We start from the raw sequence: 22,208 nt of genomic DNA, 5'->3' as shown, positions 1-22,208 counted from the left end.
AGTACAGTGTTGTACTCACTTCATGAATTACAGGGAGCAGAAGCTGATATTGGTAACTTCTGGAAAAGTGAATATGGCTCTTGAAAAACAACCCTACCAACCAAAAAAAGCCTTAAAACAATACCCTCTAAATTTCTAAAAGCTTTTAAAAACAATTTGTTATAAAAATAATGATCCAGAAGTATTTTGTGGTAAGAATATTTTATATATTTATTTTTTTTTTACACTTTTAACACTTACAAAAACATTCAAACACAAAAAAATTAAATAACTTTGGAAGCAGAACAAGTCCTTCTGCCTACACACATACAACAATTCCGAGCTGTTGGCACAAAAAGTAATCCACATTCATAAAACCCTTACTACTATATGAAACATAAGTTAAGTAAATCATAGGCACTAGTTTGTCAAATCCGTATTTCCACACTTCTGCAGTAAATCTCTAAACACAGAGCCCCATGATTTCCTGATATCAATAAACTGGTAATGCACAAAGGCTTTCTAGTAAACAGACAGTTTGTCTTTTCAGGAAGTTGTTCGCTGTATTTCAGGGGGAGAACAGCAGAGAAAAGAAACCTTATAAAAGTGAAGCTGAACTTACCCAAGTGATGAATTACTTAACTTAAGGAAAGGTACACAACAGTTTGATGCAGCCACGGTAAAACCCCCACCCAGTATCATCATTTAAACTGACTTTCAAAATTTAAAATTCAATTAAGTGTTTGATAAAATTCACCAATTAAAATTCACCTTTTTTCAATGAAGACTGCAGCATTGCTTTGTAAGATGCTGAAATATTAAAATTCAGGCTTTAGTGAGAATATGCGCATTTGATCTAGTCCTCTCTTCTGCTTAATAGTGACATAAGATACCAACATCCATTATCTGTGCCAGCAAATGACACAAAGCTAGATTAGTGGTACGTACTGGGCTACTGGTGCAAGGTAGTTTCTCTACCCCTGCTGAGATCTTACTGAATTACAATATATTTGATACCCTGACTTCAAAGTCTCAGCACAGATCTTGGTCTGGAGTGTGAAGCCATTCATCAACCCAAAGTTTGCTTGAGTAATTAGAGCTGCAAATTAAGTCTCCGCTCCTTCCTATTTGGCTTCTTCCAAGTCAAGTAGTATTGCATGGCTTTTTATCCAGGAATATGTTAATGCTGGCATAAAATTCAAGTGCTGGAATTTCAGGGTTAGTTATCCTCTTAGTGGTAGGAGTCAAAATACACCAGCAGTTCCAAACTCAGATACTAATGGGGTTGAAGGCTACCTACCGTCCAATCCAACTTGTAGTGTTCGTTGGTCATTGCACAAAGGATATACCATTCACATTCTCTTATTTCATCAACTCTACATCCAAAATACTGAAAAAGCTTCAAACAAAATCCCTTCCATTTAACTAGTCCCACCCAATACAACTTTAGTTACACGTTTGCATGATGTCTTCCAAAACAGAAAACAATGGTTCAAATGCTAGTTATATGAATGCGTTGTTCTGAGCAAAATGTGTTAGAATAAGTCAGAGCCACCAGAGAAATTTAATAGCTTGTAAACAGACATAGCAGGTTTCATACTCTGTTACCAGTAATGTAAGATACACATATGTAAGGCAAAGTACGTATTTAAACACACTTACATGGGCAGTATCTTCTGTAAAAATATTTACAATTTAAAATAAACCAATTTAAGAAATGGATGAAAGTAAAAAAATAGGATACAGAAAACTCCCTCATACCATGGAACATTACCTAAATGAGTATCATTTGGCATCAAGAGTCAACTCATTACCTTAAAATTTGTATGTTACAAGTGCATAGTTGTGTTTCCTTCTCCTTAACTATCAGCATTTACAGTTGCTCCAGGCTGCAAGCATAGTGGTATGGTATTAGAACAAATGAACATTATGATTTGCTCTTTCTTTTTTAAGGAAACCTGCTTTAAAAAAAAGTTCTTCCCAAATAGCAAGCCATGTGATAAAAACGTGGCTACAATAGCAAAGGCCATCTTTCCTGAGCCAGGAATTTTAAGGTTAGAAAGATTGTACAACTGATACTAAGCCCTTTTGGCAATCAAATATATTAGAGCATGTAAAGCTGATAAATCAACATAGGAAAGATGCAATCTATACTATTGCATTTGTGTGCATCTGCTACATTCAAACCTTTAATGTTAATAAAAGTCATGGCTACTACTTACTGTTCTGCCTAATCCTCCAGAGTAACTTCTCATTCTTTCTGAAGGATTTACGTACCACTTTCCACAATGAGAATCTTATACAATTGTTAAAAGCAATGTTTTGCTAGCACTGTAGCAGTCTGCAATCAGAGTATTAGCTCTGATTAATGCAGTCTTGTTTCAATAGTACACATTCACCATTCTTTCTGCTGAATTAAAACAGGCTGAAAATGAAGTTTTGGACAATGTAAATTGGCTGTTATACTTGCTGTTTTTCAAGATGGGCATTTCTTTGGCATTCATTAGGTTTTTGCCCAGACGTTGGCCACTGTCATAAATGCTCATATTGATACATTTTTAGCAAGCAAGAAAAAACCCCAGAACTGATAGCAATTTAATGTAGAAGTGATTGTATGATCACCAAACATCTGATGTTAGATGTCATTAAAGTGCTGCTTTATAATCTCTGCCAGTTTGTGCTAATTAGACAGAGAGGTCTGGAATTTTTACAAATCCCAAAAGTCACATCTGAACAGTTTGTATAATCAAGCTGTCTTTTAGCCTGGTGAGGAAGCATCCATGAGCGCTGGAACTTTGTATTAAGCTTTGCAGTTCAGTAGCAGCCATCTTTCCAACTCTCGTCTTTCACGTTGCCATAGCTTTTGGGAGTGGGTAACGATCTAAAATAAAATGAGATATTTTTCAGTTTCATACGTAACTGCTGAAGTCTCTATCTATGATACATAAGAATTTAAACATTTTACAAATAATTGAAATAAACACTTCACTCATTTTCTTCTCTGCAATATAGTTTACTTAAGATAAACCCCAAAGTATTTTCAGTTTCAGGTTCTATGTGTTTTATTTGGCAACTACCATGTCAGAAAAACATCTGCATAAATAGACAGAAAACTTTTTGCTATTATACTCTGTGAGAATACAAACTTAATCTGCTGCCATCTGAAAAAGGCCATTTTTTTTTCAGTGATGTATAAAAAGGGAAATCCTTGTTTAGAGTATTACGTTTTGCTTACATCAAAATCTTGATGTTCATAGATACTTCATTATTGTATTGTGTACAGATACTGCATTATGTACATAAACTTTCAAAAAAGCTGTATAAGTTTAATAAGTGAAACCCTTTTCTACAAGACAAGTTGTGATTTCGACAACCACACCTCGCTACTCTTAAGAACTTCCTGTCAAAACCAACTGCTTTTTATTATGTCAAGTTTCATACTGCTGACAGTGCAGACTCGGAGTGCAAAACAGTCAATACTGTGACAGTCACTTGTCATTCCCCTGCCCAGCACTCATTGCAGAACAGAATTCCTTCACTTTGCCATTTATGGCTGTTTCATCTTTTCTACAGTACTAAAGACCAACTGTTTATCCTCTATGTTGAAGGGGATTCTTAATATTCCACATGAATGACTGCTTCTTTACATCAGCTGGCTTCCACTTGACACCTTCAGTGAAAATCCACATTAGCAGAGCATTAAAAGCACATGTTCTAAATTATGCATCGCTTCCTTCTGATTCTCCTGTCAACAAATTGTCCATGTAGCTTTTCCAGTTAATATTTAGTCTCTCTTGTTGTTGTTTTCCAAAGCATTCTGACATTAAGCAACTTCTACAGCTGGGTGCTAGCACAGAGGTTATGTTTGAGCTGAAAATTCTGTTTTGTCCTGTGGATTAACTGCATTTATTTTTACATTAAATTTAGCAAATGCTATGGATGCCTCCTCTGTCCTCATGCATCTTCCTTCCTAAAGTTTCCAGCTGCCCAAGGAGAGATACTGTTCTCACCATGGTACCACTGCTTGCTATATGGATTACAAAAGGCACTGCAATAGTTCTGACTTCAGAACACGTTACTCAGTGGTACAAATGAATTTTCACTTGACGCTATATTGTGATAACTTTTTACTACATGCAGTCAAATTCTTATTGCCTTCTCAGCCCAGACTAAGACACTTTATTTACTTGGTTCTCTATCTTTCATTATTCATTTCACTTTCACTCTTTCACCTTCACTCTCTAATTTTTCTCTTGATTTTGCTTCAAATCTATTTTGGAAAAACAGGCAAATACTTCATGTGGAGGTCTCCATTTCCAGTCTAAATACCTTGAGACCAAAATAAGAATTGCAGTACAAATACACAATGTACAAAATAAATTATGAAAACTTCAGACTAAGACTGCCTGTCACATACTCACCTGCGAACAGGCTGTGCAAGTTTGCTACGAGGCACTGGGATGCCCCCCGTAGAAGGGGCACTTGGTCTGGGCAAACTGCTCCTCATCCCTGCTGTTCCTGCCGGTCTGGTAAGAGTAGTACTGTTAATACTGCTGGCAGGGCTTGGCAAGCCTGAACTCTGGGCTGCAAGAGGGCCTGGTGAAGAACTACTGTGCGTCAGCTGTGTGGCTTCTGGAGAAGCAACTGAACCGGGTCCATGGTTACTAAATGCTTTCACTGGTTGTCGGAGAGCTAGGGGAGACGGTGCTGCAGGTGAGCGGAATTTACTTGAAGAAGGTACTGGAAAATAAAATACAGAAGTTACTTTCAAGCTTAAGTTACAGTACAACTGAAATTAAAAACAGGAAATTACTTTATGTGAAAATTCAAACAATATGGAATGTATTATGAATACAGCCAATCAAGCAGCAATGAGAAACAGGAATTCAGATGTCCTCTTTGTCATGTGTTTTTGATATCATAACTCTAATGCCCCATTTGCTTACTACAAATATTTATCTGGATTTATAAGTAATACTAGTAAGGCTCTAACCATTGTATCAAGTCAAAAGAAATAGAAGAGAACATGTTTGTTAAGAAATTTAGCTGCTTCAGAAACATGTGAACCTAACTCCCATCCCTGAAAGAACACGTTGAAGAATACAGGATTCTGGTGTGATACAGTCTTTAAATAGATTCAAAGCGTCTATTAGCTTTCAATGATGAAATTCTGAGCACAGAGCATCTTAATGTTTCTTTTATGCTCTTCTTTTTAACTAAATCCATTGAACTAGAATTAACCTAAAGATATGGTCACATCCCAGATTTATTGGCTGACGGCAGGGGGGTGGCCAGAAGATAGGGTCAGCCAACCCCCAACACAAACAAGATTAAGGTGCTGCTGTGAAACTTAAACCAGACAACTGTAACAATTCATAGCCTTCCTCTTTTCACAAACATTATCTAAATCATCAGTATAACTAAGATCTGAATTCAAGTACTCTGTATCTGAGTTAGTATGTAAAATATAGGTCTTTCATCAAGTCCTTTCTGGAAAAGTTAATAAGCCAGTGAAAATACATTCAGAGGCTTAGACTTACAGTACAGCACATTGTCTGTGCAACAAGGTGCACATGCAAATGTACTCCACTAAATTTATTTTTGTACGATATCTATTTTACTAAAAGCTGAATGCTATTAATACTAAATGCTATTAATGCAACAGCAAGAATTCTTATTTATTATATACTCAGGAATTACTTCTGAATTTTAATAGACAGCTAGCAGTGAATGACAACTGATCCTCACAGCAAAAATACTGACAAAAAGAATATTCAACAGTTCTTTGATAATGCCAAACCTTCATGAGTATGAGAAATATTTTCAAAATATGCATAATGTATCACTAAACAGAATACTTAAACTAATCCATCATCTTAACAATTAAATGGAATTTCATCAGCTTTTCAAACTGATTAGGGTCAGTCAGTAACAGTCGATAATCAGGAAAGTAAAACAAAGTCACATTTACATTTAGTGGATTTGCATGAACTATTCTTTCCTCCACTAAATAAACATTTAGGTTTTTTGTTTTGTGGTTTTTGGGGGTTTTGTGGTGGTGGTGTGGGTTTTTTTGGTTTGGTTTTTTTTACACAGAGACCAAAGTTGAGTCCCCTTTGACAGATGTTGTACATAAAGATGGTCCTTCACATAGCTCTTATTATCATCTTACAAGGTAGATCCACTAAGATCATGAGAAATGAGAGAAGGGATGAGTAATGACATCCTAAATGGGGTACAGAGGAAGTGGTAGCTTTCAGATTGTATTTTGCAGCCATTCCTTATAGGGGATGTCTAGGAAGATTAATAGGTGCCTCATTGCATATGTGAAGTGGATTTGATTCCTTTCTGGATTATCCAAGAGGGCCTTTATTCCGATAGCGATATCAAACACAGCGTGAAGCCACTCATGGGAAAAGCTGACAAAAAAGGTGGCAGAGATGTCAACAATACATGACAGTTGGTAAGTAGCAAAGAGAATAAACCAACCCCCTTAAAATAAAAACCTTGGCATCAAGCCAGAGGATGGATTAAGGAAGGCATTAGCAGCAGAATGACTGGACAAGAAGAGCAGTGAAGTGCTCCTAGGTCTAAAATAGATTACACATTAAAAGTTTTTAAAATGTGACATTGTGTGTAACATTGGTGCAATCGAATCTGCAGAATTTCCAAGTTATTCTACAGTGTAAACATAGGGAGCTTTTATCACTACACTTCTCATTACAACACTTGCTTGGAACACAAATACAGTATCACATTAGCAACTGACCAACAGAGCAATGCCAGTGTATAAAATCTGAATACAGCTTTGGGCCTCTTAGAGGCATAACAGGGAAAAGGTTTTTAGGTACAGAATATAAGCAACGAAGAGTTGTAACTGAAGAAAGCTTGTCACATTCCCAGTGAAAGTAAGCATCCAGTAAATTAGTCCTCTCCATTCTCTCCAGTTTTCTGTTGACCATATTTTACCATGCTTCCCATCTGAGCTGACAATTCATAAAACGTTTCCTGTCAGCACAGCATTGCAGACATTGCTGAGAGCTGTATTCATTCTTGTACATAAAGGAATGAATTGTCTTCCAATGTGCCATGATCTCCAAAGCAGTCCACATGATGCAATCTCTGGCAAACTACCTAATAATTTTATCTTAGAGCAATTTTGAATATTTAATAAAACTCAGTTTGGCCTATTTGTAAGACAGGATCACAAAGAGAGAGGTACTGCCTTAGTCAAAGTCTAATTGATAATTGTATACCCATGGGCAGTATTGCGCTGATCCATGTTTAATAAAAACACATAAACGCCCAAGGGTAGTGCTAAACAACTTTATGCAACTCCACCTCCTTAGAAACTAAACAACTAGAACCGACTACAGTTAAAACATCTGGCAACAATAAAATAAATGGCACACTGCAAACACAACATTTAGACTTCTCACCCTCTCTAGATTCTGTCCTGGATTCTGAGCAAGGAGCAAGAGGTCCCCACCTGGCAAAGTAGGAGTGCCGGGTCCTGCACTTGGGTCACAACAACCCCACGCAACACTACAGGCTTGGGGACGAGTGGCTGGAAAGCTGCCTGGAGGAAAAGGACCTGGGGGTGTTGATTGACAGCCAGCTGAATATGAGCCAGCAGTGTGCCCAGGTGGCCAAGAAGGCCAACGGCATCCTGGCCTGTATCAGAAACAGTGTGGCCAGCAGGAGTAGGGAGGTGATCGTGCCCCTGTACTTGGCGCTGGTGAGGCCGCACCTCGAGTACTGTGTTCAGTTTTGGGCCCCTCGCTGCAAGAAGGACATTGAGGTGCTGGAGTGTGTCCAGAGAAGGGCGGCGAAGCTGGTGAGGGATCTGGAGCACAAGTCTTATGAGGAGCGGCTGAGGGAACTGGGGTTGTTGAGTCTGGAGAAGAGAAGGCTGAGGGGGAGACCTCATCGCTCTCTACAATTACCTGAAAGGGGGTTGCAGAGAGGTGGGTGTTGGTCTCTTCTCCCAAGTGATGAGTGACAGGACAAGAGGAAACAGCCTCAAGTTGCATCAGGGGAGGTTTAGACTGGGTATTAGGAAAAATTCCTTTACTGAGAGAGTGGTGAGCCACTGGAATAAACTGCCCAGGGAAGTGGTGGAGTCACCATCCCTAGGTATTCAAGGAACATGTGAACGTGGCGTTGTGGGACATGGTTTAGTGGGCATGGTGGTGTTGGTTGATGGTTGGACTTGATGATCTTACAGGTCTTTTCCAACCTTAGTGATTCTGTGATACAACCTTACCTGGCTTGCACCCCACAGCCAGCTGCTGCACACTGACTTGAAACCAGAATCAATTCTGGTGCAGTTGATAAATCATAACCATTGTGATGACATGATTCAGACTGATATGAAAGAACAGATGAGGTAAAACAATGGGAATCAATAAACTATTCTGTCATCTCAGTACAAGACAGACATCAACCTATTGGAGCAAGTCCAGAGGAGGGCCACAAAAATTATCAGAGGGATGGAACACCTCTCCTACGAGCACAGGCTGAGAGAGCTGGGCTTGTTCAGCCTGGAGGAGAGAAGACTCTGGGGAGACCTTATCACAGCCTTTCACTACTTAAAAGGGGGCTTATAAGAAAGATGGGTACAGAATTTTTAGTAGGGCCTGTAGCGATAGGACAAGGGGTAGTGGTATTAAAGTAAAAGAAGATAGATTCAGACTAGATATTAGGAAGAAATTCTTCACCATGAGGGTGGTGAAACACTGGAACAGGTTGCCCAGAGACGTGGTAGATGCCCCATCCCTGTAAACATTCAAGGTTAAGTTGGATGGGGCTCTGAGCAACCTGATCTATTTGAAGGTGTCCCTGATCACTGCAGGGGGGTTGGACTAGATGACCCAAACCATTCTATGATTCTACGATCTGACTGATACTGGATTGCTGTATAACCCTTAACAAAGTGTCACAATGAGGTAAAGAGTTAGTTATTTGAATGTATTTTGAACTGTTTTACACAAAATGGTAGGAAAAAAGCCAGCATCTGTGTGTGAAAGGTGTCAAGCTGTGTAATGAACACTATTTTAAGAAACTAAAACCAATTGTTGCTCATAGTTGTTTATTCTTTTGAAACAGAAGTCTTGTTTCATTACTGCATAACACTTCTATACTCATGAGAATCTCAGCTCAGAAGCAAGAAAATCAACACATCAAGGACTGTAAAATAGCAAATAACTGAAAAGGACATGTTGGGTCCTTATTTGCAGTGAGGCGTGACAGCAACTATAAATTGGAATACACAACTGGCAGTGCAATGTGCTTGGTTCCTCAGTCTCTAGGGTTTAATAAAATTTTACGAATAATATAAACTAAAAGACCGTTGACCTAGTATGTGTTCTAGACATCCAGATGAAGATGAAAGCATAGCCAACTGGAAAGATAGCACGGAAAGCTTTGCAGAGGAATTGAGATGGTGGTCTTATGCCAAAGCAGAACATTGAGAGAACTTTTCTCCATTTGGTATGAAATATTACAAAGACTGTTAGAGACCTCCTATTAAGCCATGTGAATCTGTTTCAAAGTCATTATGCTTTGCTAAAACTTTCTGCATGGAACGAAGTTGACTGAAAGAAGTTAGCATTGTTAAACCACTGAGAGAAACACATGCATTTTGTCAGCGACCCTGAGTATCTGCATGAAGGACTCTTACCATCCTTAAAGGATTCTAGCATATATAGAGCTTATGAATTGGTCTCAAGTGAAATACGACCTTCTAGTGAGATCTTCTAGACTGTAACAGACAACAGGACCAACTATGCTTAAAACCAAAATCATGAACTTGTTTTGTCTTAGTAGTGAAATTGAGGCAGTGTCACATACAAGGCTGCCAAAATTAAAAATCAGTTAAAACATGTCTAATTGGATTAGAGACAATATATTTAATTTTCTTCTCAAAAAGAAGCCAACTTCAGCTGTTAGCAATCTGGACTATTATATACAATAGTCTCTAATTCCTTGAGAAAAAAATAAAAATCTAAATTACTGTATGTTGGGCTTAATCTTCTAGTTTTGAGAGGAAAAGAGAAAGTGCAAGCACATGCACATGTATGCACAAAACGAGTTGACATTCTGTGCTCATGTTTTCAAGGATAAACTCGGTAGCTTTTGTTTCCAGCACAAAAGGATGATATTTTCACTTGCCTGCATATTTTTTTCCACAAAAATTTTTTTACCATTTGTTTTAAAAAACAGTATTTTACAATTAAAAATCCTATCCAAATGTAGCCCTAATAAATATAGATTCAAGAGTCTACTTTTCTAATCCAGATTTCCTGATTAATGCTAGAATTCACCAACCCTTAGATTTTTTTCTCAAAATCCAATTTAATACTTTTTTTCCTACATGATGCAGGGATGTATTTTTAATGATTAGACCAAAATGTTATATACTTTGATACGGCAAGGACCACTTGGTTAATTTTGACATGCAACAGCAATTTTATTAATCTAGAATGTGAGAGATTTAATGCAGGTGAAAAATTATCTGATATTTGCTGGAGCTTGGTAAGAGGTTGTACGTTAATTACCTCCTTTTGTTGATGGAGTTTGAAGAAACTGTTTGGTTTTGAAGGCAGCACGAGGCAAATTTTTCTGCCTTTGCAGAGCTGTTGAAAAACAAGAAGTGTTATATTTGTCTAAGATAAGAAAACTAAATTTACTGGGAATTTCAGAATTGCATCCACTTGTGAAGCATCAAGGAACAGAGTGAGTAAAACACTCAAAAAGCTGTTATGACTCTGAAAGTGATGGGTTTTTTTAAAATGGTGCTTGCTCTTAATGGCAAAGAGTTACAGAGGAGCATGTCAGAAATTTTGCAGTGCAAAACGCGCAGATTCTGTAAGAGTAAAGCTTCTTGCAGGGCAAAAAGCCCAAAAGGCAAAAAAAATTAATACACCAAAGGGAGAACAAGCCACCTAGCAAACATGCTACAGCAATATGAGTGCAAGATTAGAGACAAAGATGAAAATTAAACTGTCATATTCGACCTAGCAAGACTAAAACTTTTCATTTTAAAGGAGTTTTCAAAAAAAATATTCTAACACTACACAAAAGCATAAATCTTTGTCTAAATGCGATCATAGTATGAAAAAATTGTATTTTTCAGTTTAGCAAACATAAGTCATTCTGAGAGATGTCTAGGTTTTTTTCCCCCTAAAAAGGTATGCAAGAGGACTCGAACTTAAAACAAAAGACATAACACTAAGAATTATCATCTGCCAGCATGTAGACAGCATGACAAAAATTGGTTTTTATTGCTCCAATGTCCTGCCTTTTTTCTAGTAATGTTCAAGGACTGATACTGCCTTGAAATGACCTCACTACCTACCAGTTACCAAGAGAGAAGCCAATGTCCCAAGAACTGCAGAATCTTGGCAAGGAGAGAATTACCTATTGCCAGAAGGAACGCATCGACTCAGCGTATTTTCACTGCAACATATTTAAGGGCAGGGAGGGGGGAAGAGGAAAGTAGTCAATGAAATAAAGCTTTGCCTACAAAGGCTTCTTAAAATGATAATGTATGAATAAACACCTCTGCTCACCCCAGCCCAGCGTATGGAGCTTTGTATCAGCATAAAAATGATTGCATTAGCAAGGCTTATTTCCATAGTGAGAAGGAAGAAAGATGGGGGAACAGCTGTGCATAAAGATCCTGACTCGGAGTAAGGAAGCTCAGTAATCCTTTCACCAATTGGTGAATATCACTATAAAGAAGGTAGGAAAAGAGCATTTAGAATCCTAATAATATTAGTTAATCCTTTTCTAAACTTGATAGCATATAATCATTGCCATCACCTTTCCTATCCTTCAGTCAAGTGCAAAATTCACAGTATTTTGTGAATTATGAAAGAAGTTCATCATGTGTTTTACCTTCATTCTGAAAATTGACTAGGTGGTCTATTCATTTTCGTCTTAATAACTAACTAAAACCTGTCATTTTCAAGAAACAGCAAAAAGGAATTAAAGTGTTTATAAACATGATAAAATGCTGCCTGTGGCTATTAAGAATAATAACAATTTCGATTCCTTCTACCAACTAGAATCTAATGCAAAAAAGCATGTGGCACTACACAATTCTTATTCAACTTCTGGCACGTGGTCTTGCTATAAACTTTTTTTAAGGCATACCCATAAACAGCCAATTAAGCACAGTAAGATGTTTAAAAATGAGCACAATTCCTAGGAATTTACTGAGGGAGAACACTGGCCAGAGTGTTTCTGTCCACAAGTGTTCCATTACACCATTTTTTACTGAATCAGTGGTTTTGTTATACCACAGAAAATCAAGAATAGCTTCTTCCTTCATATTTATGATCTTGAATTTAGTTTGCCCTAATTTGTTCAGTTAGATTTAAATATGCTACTGCACATGGCACTAAGTTTCTTCCTCCATCATTATTTACACTACTTGCAAGTAAGTCAGGGATGTGGGATGATAAGGAAAGGATTTAAAAAATATGTATCTCAAATTCCTTCCTTCTCAATGGAGACTCCAGGAAACGGAGAATCAATAGCTAAACAATTCTATGCGCTGAATCACTGAAAAGAACTTCAGACATTGCAATTTGAGCAATGCTGAGGAAACATGCAGTCTGAGATAAGCACGGAGCACATGCTTATCCACACTATTTGCTGCTCTTGAAGTGCTCTGTATGCTATTACATCACCTGTCACAAATGGTGCATTCTGAATACATGTAGTTAGGTTTACTTCTCATCAACTGAATTGAAATACTCTTTTTCCTCAAAACATACACTTTCTTCTTTTACTCTGACCATGCCAAGCAGCTGGATCTTGGCAAGCAGACTAGTTACTTTACTGATAGTTTGAAAAATCTACAGATCTACAGTTTAGCTCTTTGAAAAAGTATTATATTTAACATTCATATGCTAATAGTGCCAGGTAAGTACAAAAGTATCACACACACAATCCACTAGAAAGCACGTAGCTCCTATGTGGAAGCCACCCTAGAAGTTCTACAGCTTTTCACAATCTATGTGGTGTAGGATGCAAATACAGAGACTTCCCGTCATTCTAACACTTTAAAGGCTAGAAGAGACCTATTCCTCGGAGAACACAAGTATTACTGTATCTTCCAGTGTTTCAAGGTAAAATATTTAATAGCTTTCATATAAAAAAGTACTTTCTGCATAACAGCATGGAGAAACAGATGTACATGAAGATTCTAATAGTTACAGCTACTATTTAACTCACTCAATCTCAATCTCTTTTCAAAAAGAATTTGGATTTTTCACCACTTTACAGCTAAAGCTTAAAATGCCAAGTATTTTCATGTTTTACAGTTGTACCTCTAAACATATTATAAGTATCTTCCCTCTACTTTTTAAGCAAGCATGTACAATTTGGCTATGTAACCATAACAGGAATTGTCTTTTCAGAAACTTACTGGATTCCTAACTCATTTTTGAGTGCCAGCAACCATAGCAAGTTCAGTATTGCAGCCACAGCGAATGTGCAAGTAAATTATGAACAGCAGATCTTTGACAAGGAGAAAAGTAGTGACCTCGGGTGGCAAGCCAGCATCCTTGCAAAGGTAAGCTCATGCAAAACTAGCAGGTATATGAGGAAGCTTTGAATCCCAAGACCCAGAAGTCATTGCCAAAGGGAAACAAAAATTTGCTGCAATTTAACAGTGCTTTGTGCAAGGTGACAAAATATAAAACCAACAAAACAAAAAGTATACAATAAAAGGACACAATTCTGGAAATTTTTATACAATGTACAGTTTTGCAGAAATTTTTTTAATCCAGACTAAGCAAATATACTTACTCATTGACTTCATACACAAACCGTTTTACGATTGTCAATAGCAAGACTCTGACAAACATCTGTAAGAGCAGGGAAACTGTAAAAGCTAGGAATCTGGGCTTTATTAATGATACTTAACTTACACTTAACTGTAAGTTGGTCTAGAGTGGTTCACATTTGGGGAAAGATTCCCATGAAAGGGAAGCAAGTTTACCTAATAATTTCTGTGATCCTCAATCCATCCACAAGTTGAAAGAAATTATACATGTATAAACGTAAGTCACACTACTTTGGCTCCTGCAATGAAGTAACCCTCAATATTCAATATTTAGTGACTTCTGTTGTCTGATCTTTCCATAAAGTTTCACTGTGAATATACTTTTAATACTGGAAATAGCCTTCTAGCCAACTAAGCTGCCCTCTGTGCTCTTCCCTTCCCAGATCACTCAATTTTAAAACACCAAATAAAATCTGTACATATTTTTACTAAAAATATTTTTTCCTTCATTTTCTTTCAGGTAATTTTGATTCTTCTTCCCATCACAAAAATAACAGTTGGAGAGCTGCTGTACAACTGCTCCAAGTGCTTTATAGTTTGATAAGCCTGCCTAACAGATAACAGTCCTGCATTTGAACTACACACATGCCCTTTCAGTTGTAAATCCCACCTTCTGAGCATTTGTGAAGAGTGGAAGAAGGGGGCAAGGTGAAAGGATGAGGGGGTAACCAATATGAACAATCACAAGGTCACATTAACTTCTTTGGCTACAGTATTACACACCTGGGACTGACTGTCCACACAACCCTTACATCTGGTCTGAGTCACTACAAAGATAGAAACCTTGTAGTCATTGTCATGGTCTGTATTCCTTATTCTGTATTTAACTGTATTTGGTTGCATTAACACACTGTTTTGAAAGGACTAGTTAACAAGGCCAACTAGGTATGCCAGTATGCCTTTACTGTTCAATGGGTAAAAAAAAAATATTCTCTTACATTTCCCACCAAATATTTAGATTATTGATGAACTTTTATCATAGAACTTTTATAGTTCAAAGCTCTACATATAATATTCATAATGTGTTCTTCCCTTGAAAATGTCACACAAGGTTATTAATTCTGAAACCTGTTTTAAAATAAAATGGTCAGGAAACATTTAAACAACAGGAACTGTCAATATTGACATATAAAGAAGCAGTGAATATTTAAGTTTCATTTGCTTTGGCTTCTTTAAGGTCACCGTTTCTAAGAGACTTGTGAGATTAGCAGTGTTCTCACATCAGCGGTTCACTTTTGGACAAACTAGCAGCCATTAGCCCAGCAATGGGCTAATTTGTTTCACAGGACACAGGTTCATCCAAACATTTTCTGAAAAATACTGACACTTAAAGTAAATAAAATCTGCAACTGAATATGCAATTTCCAGGTGACAAAACAAAAGAAGAAAATAAACTGCAAACAAGGGTTAAACTTGTATGAATTATTTCAGATCAGGTTTCGCTGTTTAAAAAAAGCAATAAACATAATCTAGGTAAGTATTTTCATAGTCTAGTAAGTTTAAAAATAGTAGTCTGAAAATAAAATTCAACACAAAGCATTATACCTTCTATAAATCACAAAAAATAAATGGTTTGTGAAATGTGTAACACTACTGTATTTATACTATAGTACTTCTACATATGCTGTTAGGAAACTATGAACAATATCTTAATAAGAGATCAGGAATTCTCTGAATATACTCAGTACGAGATTTCGTGTACCAAAAAAGCAGATTTTCACACAGGTGTGATTAAAAATCAAGATTAGCATCTCCAGTATGACATGCAATGTTTCTCTTTGCCACGAAACTGGAAGACCGCTGAGTCCCATCAATTCTGAAATATACACTGAAGTGTCATTAAAGGTACTTACTGGCTGAGGCTTGAGGTTGAATGCGAGGTATTCCTCCATTTGGCACTTGGAAGTTTGAGTCACTTCTGCTGTTTTTCACAGACTCAGCTTGGATGTTAGATGTCCTGGACAGGTTTGGAAGACTACGCCTTAGTTTTTCTGTATGAAACAATACAGAGATACCACACTAGTCTGATGCTGAACAAAGTTCAGGTTATGAACCCCAAATCTAAGTTATACAAAATGTTAGCCATATAAAACTACACCGCAATTTAAAAGCGTATTTTGTTACATTACAGTTCTTCCATTATCTTGAATTAAAGTTCTATATTATTCTCAGATCTATCACATACAAAATACTTACATAAAAAAGAATGTACATTTTTCACCTGTGGTGAAAAAAGTCAAGCATAGCATGTTTTGAAATTGAAACATATCTGGATTATGATTCTCTGGGTTTTGTTCTACCGTTACGGAAATTGAATAGGCAAACCTAATTTGCAGTTTTGCACACTTTTTGAAGTCTTTACCTAGAAAGTTATTTATAATATAGAATGCTTGCCTGAAGATTAAAAACACATAGTAATTTTTTGAGTCAATTTTTGAGACTACCCAGTCCCATATCAGCACATTATCCAACAAACAACAACCACCCACTTGGAAAGAAACTCTTCGCACACAGCATTAAAAATTATTGAAGTATCCAGTTATGCTTCATCTTTCACATGTGACTTGACTATCTATTCAGCTAATACCGGTTCTTCAAGGGTCTTCTAATATTTATACTACCACTCACAGAATACAAAAAGATGCCATTAAATATCTCTCAAGTCTAACGACATTCTGTGTATCTCCAACCCATGCAGAGCTGGGTTGCTGACATACTTCGGATAGAGGACCGTAGATGCCTTGTCAGGATGAGTGGCCAACCTGATTCTGTAAAAGGCATGCAGGAAAGAAGTACGCTAACCATGCACAAGCACTGAAGATGAAAACAAAAGTAAGAGTCTTCATAGGCTGAATATTCCTACTAATGTACTTTCTGCACTTAGTAGTTTGCATTGCAGTTGGTACGTTGCTGAACCCTGTCAACCAAATTTCCCTCTCATCATTTGAGAGAAAAAAAATCCCAAACTACTTTTTTCAGCTGCTGCTATATCAACTCTGAATATCCAAGCAACATTCAACTGCACAAAAAACACTGCAAGAGAATTCCTTAGAAGTGTTTCAGAAACACATGATCGCACACTTTATTTTGATCCCTCTGGTATGTGGGATACCAGGTTTTGGTACCTTGCCTGTCATGGATATTTTTGTTGTAACTCATCTAGCATGAATTAAGACTTTCATGAAACCCTGGAAAAGAACGGGAAAGGAATTCTCAACTAAGCCACAATATAATTGATTAGCTTTTGTATTGTACATTTTCATATACATTTTCATAAACTTCCCCAAACTACTATTACTAGATGAGACTTAAGCTAACCCTTCCAAAGATGTTCTTGAATAGCTAATCAAACTTGCAGGATCGCCTTCCCCAAAAGCTCTAGCCTAGCATACTGATTTTCCTCATTAAAATTCTAAAATGTCTTAGTCAATGAAATTCTGTAAGTGGCATAGACCTCTTTGCTATATTAGGGGGAAAACACACCCAGAAAATAAACTGTTGAAAAAACCATTTCTACATCATCTCTACTGCAGACACTTTGCATCCAGCTTACCTGAAAGATTAAAAAATAAGGTGAATTCTTAATATCTAAATGTATATTATTTTTAATTTTTTTATTTGCCAGATAACAACTACATTTGTTAAAACAGGAATACGTTTGTAAAATTTCAGCCCAATTAAAGGAATTTCTGCCAGATTGCTACCATGAAAAAGTACATTCAAGAAGGAAAATCGTATCAGGATACAGTATTTTGTTCTATGCCAATATAGTATAATCGTGTCAGGTCTAATGCAAGCTTTATTTTTTATTACACAGCAGTTTGCACAGCTTTGAGTATCCAACAAAGGCATGACTTAAGTACTAATATTTTTAAGCCTGTGTTCATGCTCAAAGAGTTCAGAGTCCTGCACTGCCAGAAGCAAGCATTCAGCTATCTCACACGTTACAGGCATGCATAAATTGCCATGTTACTCTTATTTGACCACACTTTCTCTACATTTTATTCTGTCATCTGCAAGGCATAACCCTACTGGTGAATGATAGTTTCCCTTGGGCTCTGCTTTATTATAGTGCATTTGCCTGCCAAAGATAGAACTCAGTCACCACAAAACTCAATTACACCCAGAGTGACTAGATAACTTCTAAAATAAATACAAGCCTATCAACTTTTCTGACTGTAAGGGTTCCCCAGAAGAACTTAAGATTTGCTTGCTCTGCTTTTTCTTCAACAACTCTTGAGATTAAACCGTGGTGTTACACAGGCATATAGTTTTAGCACTACACACTGGGCAAAATCCTTTACAGGAACTACACAACTACTTGTGTAATGAATTTGAGACAGAGCTTTTTACCTTCACTTTTGACATTACTAGTCTGCAAATCTGTAGGATGGCCTTGAAGCGAAAGACGAGGTTGCTGTAAACGGCTAATCATAGGTTGAGGTGACACTCTACTGTATTCTATACTTCGAGCAGGTGATCGGGAGCGAGGTGAATTCCTTGGCGATTGTTTTGGTGAAGGCCAGGGAGAACTGCGAGGTGATGGTGAGAACCTGTTAACAGCAGGGTGCACTGTATGATGTGTGCCATCTTCTTCATCTTCTAAACTTTGCGTATCGAGCTCCTGATCACTGAACGTGCCTCGCCTTGTAGAATTGCAAGAAGAACCAGAACTACGCCGAGAAGCAGTTGCTGCATACTCTTGCCGGAGGCCTGGCAACAATAACATTGTTTATTTGCTTCCAGCCCACAAATGATTCAAACTAGAGACAGTGCATACAAATATCTACCCAGTGCTCGAAGTCGTATTTGGCTCACCTTAACTCCTTTTATTTGAGGCATTAAATTAATTCCAGATTAGTATCAAAAAGGTTATCTACCAGCTGATAATGTCTTGAAATAAGTAGGTGAACTCATTCCTTTTTCTACTACAGCAATCATAAATATAGGTGTTCTGTCTACTTGTTCATCTCCTCTCCCAGGCTGGATACTAGCAACACAGGCTACACCTTAATTTTGGTATCATGTAACATCCTATAACAATTATAGCAGCCACAGTGAAATGTCTCTTGCAATGTATTGGTAAATGTAACGAAAAAGCTATATGATAAGCTACCTCTAGAGAAACCAGAGTTGTTAGACCTGTGATCTCCAAAGTGGGGTGCATGCACCCCAGGGGGTATGCAAAACAATCCACTAGTATGCAGGAAGAAAATTTTGTACTACTAATGAAACAGTATTTTAAAAATAGCATTTATTTCATCTTTATTTCAACCTTTTTACATTTCTATTTTTGTGTACATTTGTGTATGTCTGTGTTTGTAATATGAGTAGTACATGTATATAATTTATAAAAAAATATACATATATTTGAGGGTTTGGGTTTTTTTTTTCCACTGACAGGGGTACGCAATAGAAAAGTCTGAAGACCACTAAGTTAGACAACTGAAATTACTACCACTTTCTGCAGTCTCAGAGGGACAAAAAGACAGGCAATCTCAACTAAACCTATAATAAAAGGGAGACATCTACATAGGTGCCTTTCTTCACTATTCGTTGCCATATTGACTTTACATTTTGGCGATTTAAATCATGGTTTAAGCACTGATGTCAACAAGACTGGATTACAACAGGAAGGCACATACCTCCCAAGACTGGTGGCTGGCAGTAGTCCAGTCTAACGACGATCCTTTTAGCATATACTACATGCTACAAATTCATACTCTCTCTAGCACTTCTTTTGTCCACTGTTGATAGAAAACACTTCTGCTCAGCAACTGCCTTTCCTTATCCCGCAGGCAGAAGTCCTTAGCCAGCCTTCTCAGGAGACTACATTTGTACATCCATAGTAGAATCTACACCCCTTTTCCATTCCTGCTAAGCAAGTACTACTGCTTTCAATAAAAAAAAAAATTAAAAAAATCAACTGTTCCACTTTGTTTTCAGGATGGAAAACACTTACTTTCTTCCTGCATTCGTGCTAAAATTTGCACATCTGTAACATCATTTAGCTTGTAATTAGACCCAATAGAGTCTTCATCCATCTCTGATGCACTTAATTCACTGTCCAGAGAGGACTGTGGACTTAGCGGAGGATTTCTATCTGCTGAACTTTTAAGATGACCTATATAAAGAAAATAAAGCAATAGGAAATGTTTAAAAAAGGTTACAAAGGCAAGCTGTATTTCCTTTCCTAGTAGAAGAACCACCAATCTGAAAACAGATTACAACCGAGACATTGAGTCTGACAGACCATTTCAAACATTTGATTGCGAAATTAGGCTGAAAATATAATTTACACAAGCAGAGCTTAGCTATTACCTTCTAAAAATGAGCAAGTTTATAAAATCATTATAATGACAGCAAAACAAATTCATGACATATAATCGGGTCTATGTGTACCAAGTTTCAACTGCTCTGAAGTTTGCACAGCTCTTGCAGAAAGAGGAACTGCATATCTCTTCCATTTGTGCCTTAATTCTTATCTCTGCACACTGCCTTGTAAGACGTAAGTTTGACTGTATCTTTCTTGACAATGATGACTTACAGATCCAATGAATATTGATTCAGTTTGGAATGCTTAAAATAACAGTTTATCTGGAAATACTACCTGTTTTATGTACACACCTTTGCTAAACTATAACATACCAGAAAAACTCTTCCCGTTCACTGCCTTCTGGCTGACACCTCATTGCCAGTTACATTTCATCTTTCTGGCCTGCAGGCAGTAACAGCATTGTAGCACACAATGCAGAGCAGAGCTACATAGAATAAAACAAAACCTGGGTAATGGCCCTGGTGAATATACTGCAGTGCAGACTTCTCTTTACAGGTCGACAGCAAACTAGAGAGTTTGATTGTCAACGCAATATTTTTTCATCTTCCCTCCAAGCTAATTTGAGTTAAAGTATATATAACAAGCCAACATTCTGACTTCAGAGTAGAGATATGTTCCAGGCATCAATTCTTCTGATGCAATCAAAGTGTCTATGGTACAGAATAAAGGCAGAAAACATTGCCAGAAGTTAGTGTTTACATTGATGACTGCAAAGCTCCAAGGAATGCCTTTAATTAAAATACATGCTCTTAGATTATATTGTTCGTGTCTCAGAGGTACTGATGGATACATTGCATACCAAACGTTTCAGTTAGTAAGTAATAGGGTAGTTGCAAAGACTTTACAACTACCAACACCTAACCTTCAAACACCTACTATGCAACTTACATCCCAGGCAATTACAGGGCCAATTCTAGAAGCCACTTACATATGTTGGGACTCCACAGGATAAATGCTACATGTTTTGGTCTAATTGCTAATATGCATCAGTGATCTTAGGGACAGGGACATCCAGAGAAAACACTTTAAATGTATCTCATGCTGAAAAGTCTGTAAAAAAGTCTTTCCTAAAAAGCTTAAATACTGCATGATGCAAACACCCTACAAAAGAATGACAAATTTTTGATGTCTTTCTTACTCTAGTTCAATGCAAATGTAATCTATTTAAGCACAAGTTTTTGAAAGGAAGAGGAGGCAGAGGAAAGGGAGAGACCAGACACTCACAGACACGCTTACCTGAAGTACCAGGAGGTATGAGCTGTTTCACTAAAGCAGATTTCACTGGTGTTGAGGAGGGAGAGTTGAAACCACTGCTGTAGGGGCTACTAGTATTTGGACTATAGGAGCTTGCGTAACCGACTGCACTGAAAGGACTGCTGTACAAACTCTGTCTCTTTAGAGCTGTATGAAAGAGGAGGAAAGTGACAAATTATACTGAAAGAACCAGTGAAAAATTAATACAATACTACATGATATCTTCAGTATGATTTAATACTATACAATTCAAGTAGAACATTTCAGTCACCGGGAATTTTTTAACTGATTTATTCATCTCCTAGATACACATACTATGGAAGGAGTGGGACAAGAGGGCAAGACAAGAGGGCAACAAATATTTTCCTTATAAAAATCAGATCTAAGAACACTACAACTGATGTCTTCAAGATGTTCAACGTAAGCATTGGGAAGGAGGAGGGAAGTAACTCAAAAGACAGTAGTAGCTAAGCTACAGTAACATACATCCTATGCACAACTGCATACAAACCAGAGCACACCATGAAGTCTAGTTCTCCAGAATTTACAGACCTGTCTAGATCACACAATATTTCAACAGTAACACCAAGACTGGCGCCACAGAACTAAGCAATACCACCTACAAAATTCCCCAAACCATACACTAAAATGAAAAACCATTAAGGATGGCAAATGCTTCTGTTTATATTTCTGGGTTCCATAAACCTACTGGGCACAATAAAGCAGATTGACTGTAGCATTATTCCCTTCTGTATACCTCCTGTTCTAATGCTTTGGGAT

The 22,208-nt window shown here is 37.3% G+C and overlaps 1 protein-coding gene across 2 annotated transcripts in view; it reads right to left on the bottom strand.

Moving 5' to 3' along the window:
* Positions 1-223: 223 nt before the first annotated feature.
* SLAIN2 (SLAIN motif family member 2) overlaps positions 224-22,208 on the bottom strand; it is a 37,045-nt gene continuing 15,060 nt past the window's right edge. The window contains exons 3-9 of one of the 2 annotated variants that reach the window (XM_059817675.1): positions 21,411-21,575; positions 19,800-19,961; positions 18,191-18,550; positions 15,691-15,828; positions 10,539-10,616; positions 4,401-4,719; positions 224-2,860 (exon numbers count right to left, since the gene is read on the bottom strand). In XM_059817675.1, the coding sequence (XP_059673658.1) occupies positions 2,794-2,860; positions 4,401-4,719; positions 10,539-10,616; positions 15,691-15,828; positions 18,191-18,550; positions 19,800-19,961; positions 21,411-21,575 (1,289 nt within the window). In that variant the 3' untranslated portion in view covers positions 224-2,793. The remainder of the gene's footprint in view (positions 2,861-4,400; positions 4,720-10,538; positions 10,617-15,690; positions 15,829-18,190; positions 18,551-19,799; positions 19,962-21,410; positions 21,576-22,208) is intronic. The other variant, XM_059817676.1, reaches the window with a different exon arrangement.

Source organism: Gavia stellata, chromosome 5 (genome assembly GCF_030936135.1).
Source record: "Gavia stellata isolate bGavSte3 chromosome 5, bGavSte3.hap2, whole genome shotgun sequence".
Lineage (NCBI taxonomy): Eukaryota > Metazoa > Chordata > Aves > Gaviiformes > Gaviidae > Gavia > Gavia stellata.
This window is presented reverse-complemented; position numbering and strand designations above follow the sequence as displayed.